At 45.0% G+C, this 10,018-nt stretch overlaps 2 protein-coding genes across 3 annotated transcripts in view; both read left to right on the top strand.

The window, feature by feature from the left end:
* LOC110401286 (serum amyloid A protein) lies at positions 558-2,466 on the top strand. Its single transcript, XM_021402210.1, has 4 exons — positions 558-742; positions 1,055-1,184; positions 1,887-2,025; positions 2,260-2,466. Exons 2-4 carry the CDS (start codon positions 1,082-1,084, stop codon positions 2,399-2,401), a joined length of 384 nt encoding a protein of 127 aa, XP_021257885.1. The 5' UTR covers positions 558-742; positions 1,055-1,081; the 3' UTR covers positions 2,402-2,466.
* The window catches only part of SAAL1 (serum amyloid A like 1), an 11,650-nt gene continuing 4,299 nt past the window's right edge, over positions 2,668-10,018 (top strand). Inside the window, exons 1-11 of one of the 2 annotated variants that reach the window (XM_021402204.1) lie at positions 2,668-2,848; positions 3,062-3,175; positions 4,451-4,534; positions 5,688-5,767; positions 6,160-6,219; positions 6,485-6,600; positions 7,312-7,495; positions 7,609-7,691; positions 7,828-8,016; positions 9,053-9,249; positions 9,764-9,856. In XM_021402204.1, coding sequence (XP_021257879.1) covers positions 2,735-2,848; positions 3,062-3,175; positions 4,451-4,534; positions 5,688-5,767; positions 6,160-6,219; positions 6,485-6,600; positions 7,312-7,495; positions 7,609-7,691; positions 7,828-8,016; positions 9,053-9,249; positions 9,764-9,856 — 1,314 coding nt within the window. In that variant the 5' untranslated portion in view covers positions 2,668-2,734. The remainder of the gene's footprint in view (positions 2,849-3,061; positions 3,176-4,450; positions 4,535-5,687; positions 5,768-6,159; positions 6,220-6,484; positions 6,601-7,311; positions 7,496-7,608; positions 7,692-7,827; positions 8,017-9,052; positions 9,250-9,763; positions 9,857-10,018) is intronic. The other variant, XM_021402203.1, reaches the window with a different exon arrangement.

The raw sequence follows: 10,018 nt of genomic DNA, 5'->3' as shown, positions 1-10,018 counted from the left end.
GCCTCTCCTAGGCTGCAGGGAACTTTTTATCTGTGCCTGGAGCACCTTCTGCCCTCCTCCTGCCCTGACTTTAGTGTCTGCAGGGCTGCTTCTCTCACATTTCTCACTACTCTCTCCCAGCTGATGTTGTGCAGCTTTTTTTCCCTTCCTTCAGTCCCAGAAGCACACTCAGTGTCACTCACGGTTTAGTTTTGCGCAGCGGCAGGTTCCTTTTGGAGCAGCTGGAGCTAGCTCTGATCTGACATGGGGCAGCTGCTCATAGAAGCCATCCATGCAGCCCCCTACTACCAAAACCTGGCCATATAAACCCTTGTACACTTGTGCAAAGGCACAGACTTTGTACTTCAAGGTGAAGGCAGATGATCAGGCAGCTTCTCCTCTGAGCTCATTCTAGGACGAGAGCCAAAAAACTGAAGTCAGCCATAACACTTCAAACATTTCTGTCCTTGTGGAAGTTTCTCAATCTGCTTGCTATGAGGAGCAAATTTCCTGTGGGCAGCAAAGTACTGTATACTTTACAAAAAAATTGTGTAACAGGATGCAAGAACTTCCAGCCAGGACAGGGGCAGGCATATTATAATTATGTGTTGAAACTGGAGTGGTGCTGGGAAATTCCCAGCCCTGGGTATCCTTTCCAATTTCCTCTTTTTGGGGGTTTAAGTCGCTTATAAATACCCTCTCTGAAAGCACACAAGACAGGCTTCACTTTCACCTGGCGTCCTGGCTTTGCCTTTCTGCAGTGGTGAGTGATACTCTGAATTTATACGATGCATGCACTGTTTTTGGTATTTGGGAACAGGACCGATGTTTTAGCATATGGGAGGGGAGTTCTCTGTTCTCATGGAAGAAGCAGCAGAGAATGCTAAAATGCAAATTTCTCTGGTGTCGAGGAGTCCTGTGTTGAGCTCTTGGGCAGGCCATAAGCTCTGGGGTGGCTGCGTGGCTGCATGGCTGCTCCTGCAGCTGCCTGGGCACAGCTATGGGTGTGATGAACGCTATCAGATATCTCGAAGAGGTGCTCTAGAACTGCTAACCTCTCTTAATTTTCTTACAGCTCCGTGTCAGGCTCGGGCAGGGAACCATGAAGCTCTGTATCTGCTTCGTGTTGCTCTCCATTATTGTATGTGCAAGTGCTGACAACCCATTCTCCAGTGGTTTCAGGTTTATCAAGGATGCAGCTGGAGGTAAGTTGTTCCATCACCACCGGTCTTTCTCTTAGGACCCCATCCCTGAGCATAGGCTACGTGCAGTCCTCCAGTCAAGGAGGTCTGCAGCTCCACGTTAGGGACCCTCTTGGTCTCTGCTGCTGGGAGAGGGCTTTGATCAGCCCCCACAGGCCCTTTCAGCCCCCATTCAAAGGCCCATGTGGACAAGTGCCTCTGTGTTTCTTGAGTCTTTCCAAGCACAGCACAAAGAACATGACAGGCCTGGGCTCAAGCTTGGGGGCAGCCCTGCAGCCAAACAAGGCACAGGGATTGCAGGAATAGGCACGTGCTCATGGAGTGCTTTTTGTGGACAAACTGGGTGCTCAAACACTCTACTGCTAAAGACTCAAAATGAAGCTGGTACCTTCTCTAGTGCACACTATGGAACTAAAGCATCACTGCCAGCTTGCTTTGAGACAGAACTTCTCTTGCCGTTACCGCATCAGAGCCAAGCAAAGCCTCCATGGCTCCATGAAGTTCTCCTCAAGGAGCCCCTTTTCTTTTGCTTTGCTCTCCTTCCCTAGCTAGTAGAGGTTGATAAGAGAGGTTTCTCTAGGGAGCCCTGGGGACACATGGGGCTTTCTGTCCCAGCAGCAGCCATGGGCTTCTGGCTGAAATGGTGCTTGGCTGCTGCTGGAATGGGACGTTAAAGTTAACGTCACCTGTGTCTGCTCTCTTCAGGCGCACGGGATATGTGGAGAGCATACCGGGACATGCGTGAGGCAAACTACATTGGTGCTGACAAGTATTTCCATGCTCGTGGCAATTATGATGCTGCCCGAAGAGGACCTGGTGGTGCTTGGATAGCCAAAGTGATCAGGTAATGGCACGGTATCTGTCTTGTTAACAGGGAGTTACTAGGGGGCCAGGTGTTCTAGTGGGAGTGAAATCCTGTGTGACACGTATGAAGCTTTGGATCCAGACGGGGAATGGAGGGCAGGGGAAGGAGTCCCACAGAAGCGTGAGGAGAGGAAACGGGAGGGGGGGAACCGGCACAGAGCCGGAGTGCGGCTGGGAGCGGGGTGCCGGCGGTTCAGGCAGCCTCTCTTTGTAGCGATGCCCGGGAGAACTGGCAGAGCGGTGTGAGCGGCAGAGGCGCGGAGGACACCCGGCTTGACCAAGAGGCCAACGCGTGGGGCAGAAGCGGCGGCGATCCCAACCGCTACAGGCCCCAAGGCCTTCCCAGCAAATACTGAAGTTACTCCATTCCCGTTACCCCTCCCTTGTGCAGCCCAATAAAGAAACCGCTGCGTTTCCAGAACTCGCTGCCGTGTGCTCCATTTGCGTTCGAGTGCCTTCCGAGCGCCGCGGCAACGGCGCTGCCGAGGGGTGGGGGTCCCGCTGGGCGGCCGGGGGGGTGAGGCGAGGCCGCGGGGCGGTGCGACGGGGGCGCTGAGGGGCGGTGGCCGTCGTTCGGCGAAGCGGGCTCGGCGCCCCTGCCGCCAGGGGGCGCTGTGGGGCGCCACGCGCGCAGGCGCCGCTCTGTCCGCCGCCTTGTTGGTGCCGGTGAGGCGGCGGGGTCGGGCGCCATGGACCGCAACCCCTCGCCGCCCTCCAGCGAGGCGGAGGAGGAGGGCGATGCGGTGGGCAGCACGGTGTACAGCAAGCACTGGCTCTTCAGCATCCTTACCCGCCTCATCGAGGTGCGGCCTGGGGCGGGGCGGTGTGAGAGCTGAGGCCGGCGGGCCCGGAGCGGGCAGCGCTTGAGGGCCGTGACCGGGCCCCGGCTTAAGGCCGCTGCCCTGGCCGGGAGCCTTCTTCCCGCTGTGACTGCGAGATAGGTCGCTGTTAGGGCTTCCTGGCGGTTCTTCGTCGTAGCTCACTTTGTGTGCCTCCCCCTCGCCCCCCTCCCCCAGGTCATCAGCCCCGAGAAGTCCGAGCCCAGTGTGAACCCCGAGGAGATGCAGACGGAGCTGGATGAAGAGATGGAGAACGACATCTGCAAAGTGTGGGATATGTCCATGGATGAGGTAGGAGCCGGGCGCTGGGGTCGGACTTCTGCTGTGTTACCGCTGCCGAGTTTTATCAATCTAAAGTCTTGTGGGAAAGAGTTGAGGAGAGGCGTGGGCTGAAAGTGTTTCGGGTGGTACTGCCTCTCTGGTACGGTTGGCAGCGTCCTTGGAGTCTCTGAACAGAGCAGGTGCGGTGCTTGGCATCGAGGAGACGCATTGCTTTCTTCAGCTGGAGAAAGTGCTTTGTGTGCTTCTGAGCCCAGCACCAGTATGGAAAAGGCTTCTGTCAATCCCGGCTTCTGTCAATCCCGGCTTCTGGACTCTGTGTTGCTGTTTGAAGATATAAAGCAGAACTGTAGGGGGGTGTAAAAGAAACAACGTGATCTGCCCAAGCTGTCCTCCAGGTGTACCTCAGGTCGTGCACTGGATCAGCTGGATGGGCAGGGCTTATTCACACCTGCAGGTGTGGATCTGAAGCCTGGAGTAGATGGGCAATGGTAACATCTTTATCTGTAGCAGTTTGTTTATAGAGGTAATACTGATGCTGTCTCTAAAATGGCATGCTTTCAGCTAGCCGTGATAATGCATCTTGCTAGTAAGCATGTACATTTTGGATGGATAAACAGTCTTTTAAACTTTAGCTGAAGACTTACAGTAGCAATGTTACACAACTTTTTGGTGCTACTGTGGAGTTTTGGGAAGGCCCTGGAGATGTTCGGGAACTGTAGAGATGTGGTACTGAGGGACATGGGTAGTGGGCATGGTGGGGGGATGGGTTGGGGTTGGACTTAGTGATCGTAGTGTTCTTTTCCAACCTTAATGATTCTCTGAAATGAGATTTCCGCTTTTGTATTCTCTGTTCAGGTGCCAATGGTAATCCCATTCCTTTTATATATATTTATATAATATATATATATATATATTATATATATATATATAATATCACTTCCTGAAAACAGTATTTGTTGAATTCTGATTTAGCATGCCTGACCCTTCGTTGAGAACAAGAGAAACTACATGTGACTGCTTGGTTTGTTGTAGGGCGTATCACTGGCATCTTGAATCACCATGGAGGCTTGCTTATCTTCTCTCACTGAAAAGCAGGCATGGTGGTATAGCATGCTGTTGGTATTAATTGTTGGTAAATACCTCATCTCTTGTAGTGAGTCTTTGATTCAGTCCTTTATCTGTGAGAAAAGGTTTGATTTGTGTTCTGAAATTATGAAACTGGTAGGTTCATTTGCTCAATTGCAATGTCAATGTCAATTGCAATGTCATTCGTTTTCTCTGCAGGATGTTGCTTTGTTTCTTCAGGAGTTCAATGCCCCTGATATATTTATGGGAGTTTTTGCCAAATCCAAGTGTCCTCGTCTGACTGTAAGTATGGTCTGTTAAAAAACTGTATAGTGTTAATATTGACAGTAGATAGCTCTGTGCTGACATTCCTAAAAACCTCCTTCCTCCCACTGCATTTTTGAATGGAGCTTATGGAACAAGGAGAAAACACAAAATGTAATTTTAGAATGCTTTTTAGCACAGTGTTTTTAATGTGGTCCAATTAGCAACTATTTTGGTGATGATTAAGCTGATACATGTCATCACTGATGAAGGATTAATGGTATCAAACTTAGTTATATGCCTCATTTAAAAGAAGATCAGTAAGGACGGGCCTTTTTTTTCCTAATAACTTACTTTGTGATTACTGAACAGAAATGGTCAAGAATTTTGTTTTGTCAGACCTACAGAAGTAATATTAGTTGTTAAGAACTGTTAATCACCAGTACTTAATACATTTTTCTTCTTCCACCCGTGTTCTGATGTCATTGCCTTGCAGCTTGCGTTACATAGTGCCCTAGCATTTAGAAAGTCAAGGTAGCAGAGGTAGGAGAATGTTAATAAAGAAGGTAACTGAGTGGTCAGGGCTGATGTCCAAGTTGCTGAAGATGAGTGATTCTCAGGATGTTCTGTGTTAGTGCCAGGCACTCACAGGTGTTTCAGAGCTCTTGCAGTCCCCTCTATAGAAGTGTGCATTCTGCTAGTGAGCATCTACACTTGAATATGTGCTGCTTCTGGTTTTTTGAAGATCTTTGCAATCGGAAAATAGTCTTTGCTGGAAGCTTGTATTAAGACAACCCCCTCCGCCTTTTTTTAAAGGGGGACTTATCTGTAGAGGGGGAAATTATATTTTTGTCCCTAGGGCACTTTATTGTTTTAATAATAGCAATGCCAGACTAACTTCAAAGCAGTATATATGTACCATGTAAGTGAACTTTTATTTCAGGATATATTTGCTTTTATGAAGCGCCTGAACTACGCTAAATATCTGAACAGAACTTGTTGTATACTTCAGTCTAGTCTAACAACATCCCTTAGAAAATCTGTATCTAGTTAGACTTTGGTAAGTCCTAAGAATTTGGAAATCAAACTGGAAAGCAGCTTTGAACCTTTCTTGTGTTTGTATTAGTGCTGTGGAAATACACTTGTGACCTGTGTTGCAGATATTTCATAATACTGTGCATTGACTTTTCAGGAAATCTGTGTGGGGATACTGGGAAATATGGCCTGTTTCCAAGACATATGCATGTCCATTAGTAAAGATGAGAATCTCGGGTAGGTGTGTGCATACTTTACAGTTGCATAAGTACTGCTTTTATGGACTCTCACAATTACAAAATGTATATTGTAAAAGGAACTAAATTTCCTTGCACTGCCTTCGTTCACACGTTTTTGACAAACCCTAACTGGTTGGAAAGTGTTCAGTGAAGATAAAATAAATGCCCACCGCTCGCTGTTGTGTTTCACAGCCACTTGTCAAACTCTTGCATCTTCAGTCTCTAAGTGTGGCAATCTTGAAGCTCTGATGATGAATGTGCAGTCTGGAAGAGCTGCTTTTAATCATAGAACACTGCTGCAGCTATGAAATTAACTTTTGAATATATATATTTTAAAAGACATTAAAAGGTTTTTTCTTAACATTTTTATCTTGGATTTTCTACTTAAAGGCAAGTGTTACTGCAGCGTTTGTGTGATTCGGACTCTCCAACTCTCCTGGAAACAAGCAGGTAGGACATCTCAGAAATTAATGTATCATTAGTGTAATTCTACTCTGTTCTGAGGTCCGGGGGAAAAAAAAATTGGCAAGTGGGCTCATTATTTTAATGTCTTCCCATTCTATCATCCTGTCATTTCCACTTTATTCTGGAATTGATTTTCTGTGGGCTAGATTCCTGTCTTCTGCCACTTCTTTCTCATTATTTTGGATTTATCTTGTACAGCTAAGATCAATGAACTGTCTTCTGATCTGTTACACGGGCAATTTCTGTCTAGGTTGTTGTTGACTTGCCTCTCCCAACCTGAGGTGGCCAACATTTGGGTTGAGAGGATCCGAGACAGCCCGTCAGTCTATGACTGTGTTTGCTTTATCATGTCAAGCTCTACAAATGGTGAGTTGCCAAAGTGTGCTGGAAATTAGTGTTTTGCAGAAAAAATAAGAGATGCAGTATGTAATTTCAAAGACAAATATTTTCATTTGGGAGTATGGGATTTCTTTATTTGCAAGTAAGCCTCATGAATTCAAAAGACACCAAAATAACCTTGTCCCACCTTTGCAGGATTTATAAATATACACGTATAAACCCAATAAGAAAAGTGCATGTATAGGACTCCGGATAATTTAGCTTTTAGAATTAGAAAAGTGCCAACTTAATGTCGGGTTTTTTTTGTTTGTTTTTAATGACTCAGAAGTCATGCTCATTCCCACTGAAATCACAGATCTACCTGAGTGAAATGGAGGTTAGCATGTATAAGCTTAGCCAAAAAAATGCATGTCTGGAGACAAATCTTGTCATGTTTTATTTCAGAAGCAGAAGTTGTGACTTTTCAGGAACCTGAAGTCTTTGCTGAAGAAAGATCCCACTTGATCCCCCATGATAGGGTGTAATGTGTCAGTGGGCTTTCCAACAGTCCCTGTTTGTCCAGCTTTTCACCTCATTTATGCCACAAAAAGAGCGTGAGCATAGCAACCCTTAGGAGATAATGAGTGAAACTGATGTATTTCAGCTCTTAATTTATTCGGATACTTTTGTATGTCAGTGTTTTGTGAACTAATTTTTGCTCTTTATTTTCTTGACTATGGTTTCTTCTTTTTTGTGCAGTTGAATTGCTGGTGAAAGTGGGTGAAGTGGTGGACAAACTATTTGATCTAGATGAAGAGCTAATGTTAAACTGGATTAAAAGTGGCACTTGTCAATCTGTGGGACCGTCTACAGATGACTCCCCTGAAGAACTTCCAGATTTTAAAATTGTGCCTTGTATACTTGAAGCAGCCAAGCAAGTCCGGTATGTGAGATTTCTGTTTGGTTTTGTGGCCGGGGGGACTGCTTGTAACCCCGTGTGTTAACTTGGTAATCGTATCTTTAATTTGCTGTTGTTTCTTGTTTTGTTCTACGTAGCTCAGATAGTCCGGAAGGACTTGATGTTTATATGCATATCTTGCAGCTCCTAACTACGGTGGACGAGGGCATACAGGCTATTGGTAAGACACTTGAATTGCTACGTATGATGGGACTAAGAATGCAAGTGACTTCCAGTTCATCAGATGTTTAATGAGGAGAAAAATAATTTGTGCACTTAGATTAAATCTGATAGGTTCCCTTTGTTTCCTTTTCAAGTGCAGGCTCCTGATGGAGGAAAAGAGACCTGGACCTTACTTTATGACCTAATTTGCCATGAGCTCTGTCAGCCGGATGACCCACCAATCATTGTGCAGGAGCAGAAGACGGTATTGGCCTCTATTTTGTCCGTGCTGTCTGCCATATTTGCTTCACAGACAGAACAAGAATACATCAAGATGAGGAAAAGCAAGTCATGCTTTTTTTTTTTTTTTTGGTTCTTTTTACTGTTTTATACCGTTACAATTGACGCAATGGAGTGAAAGATGGTGAATTTATTACTGTTTAGTAGAGGTCAATTCAGAACACAGGATTCAGATGTATGTTTGAATACAGTACGGCTCCTTAGTGGCAAATCTGAAAATCACAGGTAGCTCAAAATTCAGGTGCTGGATACCTCTGAACAGCTGTGGTATGACAAGATTCTGTGGATTGTCTTCAGTTTTCTCCACTGGCCAAGTGCATGAAAATTGCAGAATTTGTCTTTGCTAAAATAAGAGATCTTGCTAGATGTTTTTCTCAAGAGGGGGAAATTCTGTACGTAAATCCATTTTATCACTCGTTACTTTTCAATCCATCGAGAAGTCTTTAGAATTAAAAGGCTTCCTTGGGAACGTGAGTCAGAATCATCTATAGCAGAAAGAGGTTTTGCCGGTCTTGTTTATCAGGATCTCAGGATGCAAATTTGATTTACAAGCTTCTTTTTTTCCCTCTTAAAGGTGCTAAGACTGACAGCCAGCGAGTTCTGGCTGCCCTTAGGTTAGCTTCTAGTTTTGTACAGCAGAGAGATAAAAGAGATGAGGGAATTGTTGCAGAGGGCTCTGATCCTCACCATCCCTGCCACTTCTGCAGGCAGGCCCACACAAAGAGTCTGTTCTCTTAGGAACTCAGAGGTGGGTTTGTTACATTATTGCTCACGGGGCTCTAGAAATAATTACTCTTGCTTTAGGTTACCACGGAGAGACACTTTGTTCTATTCCTTACCGCTACTGTAGAATTTTAATAGATGCAGGTTAGCTTGCAGTAAAGAATGATTTGGATTTTAAGTTGTTCCACTTTTTTTTTTTTAATCGATCTTTGATTAAAAACCATAACACTGTCAGAATATACATTCCTATAGCCTTTCTATAAAATCTTCTCATCTGCCTTAAAATTTTAATTCCTTGAAAGGATTAGGAAAAATATTCAGTCTTAGACTTTCCCTTTTTTGTTCCTTTCATATTAGATATGCCTCTGATTGGGAGCTTGATTCGTGTCTTACAATACATGGAGGGCTGTGGGAAGAGATCTGTTGATAACTCAAAGGAATCTGAACAAGAAGACAGTGGGAAGGCCGAACTAAAGGAGGAAGATTTTCATTTGAAAATTTTGAAGGATATTTGTTGTGAATTACTTTCCAATATGTTTCAAGAACTGACCAAGGTAAGAGTCAATGAACTTTTGCAGGATAGGTAAGAAGAAAAGGTGTTATTACTAATGGGACATTTTTCAGAGCAAGAAATGACATGCTGGAAGCTCATTAGAGAACTGATCAGAAAGTCTGTTGCAACGTGTGTCAGAAAGCAGGGACACGTGTTTTCTGAGGTGTGTGCCATGATTCTGTATATTAAGCTCTCCAGATACGTGTTGCCAATTTCTTTAGAAGAAGCTAGTTTATTTCAGAAAAGGCAAGAATAACAACCCTTATATAAATACGTCATCCCAGCGGGACTTGTTTATTATGGGAGCATTCAGAAGAAGAGACTTGTAAGGTGTGAATTTTCACACCTTATTGTATTAACGTTTGGTACTCCCTTGGAAGTTCTGCTTGCTTGTGGTTGTTTCACTTGTTTTGAGAATGAAGTACATCCTTTAGCCACTGTGCACACAACTGTGAGTTATTTCTTTGACAGCTGCTCACGACGTAACTAGTTACATTTCTCATTTAATTTTCTAGGAAAATACGTTAGAAGGACTAAACCAGGGACATTTAAACGAACAGACGTGTTCCTGTGCGTTCCAGAACCTCTTGCCCCTCTATTTCACATCAGTGAGTATGTGGCAAAGCGCATAAGATAGCTTAAAAAATGCTGCTGTTGTAAGGCCTTTCAGAATCAGGCGTGGAATAGAGGTAGGACAGAATTGCTCAGGCACAGGTAATGTACCACTTCAGGCAGCCTCACTCTCTCTCTTAGGGCTTACTTCAGCCAGA

This window comes from Numida meleagris, chromosome 6 (assembly GCF_002078875.1).
Source record: "Numida meleagris isolate 19003 breed g44 Domestic line chromosome 6, NumMel1.0, whole genome shotgun sequence".
Lineage (NCBI taxonomy): Eukaryota > Metazoa > Chordata > Aves > Galliformes > Numididae > Numida > Numida meleagris.
The sequence above is the reverse complement of the archived record's forward strand: the minus strand, read 5'-3'. Positions and strand labels throughout refer to the sequence as shown.

What these genes read in the sequence shown, in the direction of transcription:
- LOC110401286 (XM_021402210.1), top strand. Translation starts at nt 1,082, where the DNA reads ATGAAGCTCTGTATCTGCTTCGTGTTGCTCTCCATTATTGTATGTGCA. An exon ending in TATCAAGGATGCAGCTGGAG is followed by an intron (nt 1,185 to 1,886) that starts GTAAGTTGTTCC and finishes TGCTCTCTTCAG; the next exon opens with GCGCACGGGATATGTGGAGA. An exon ending in TGGATAGCCAAAGTGATCAG is followed by an intron (nt 2,026 to 2,259) that starts GTAATGGCACGG and finishes CTCTCTTTGTAG; the next exon opens with CGATGCCCGGGAGAACTGGC.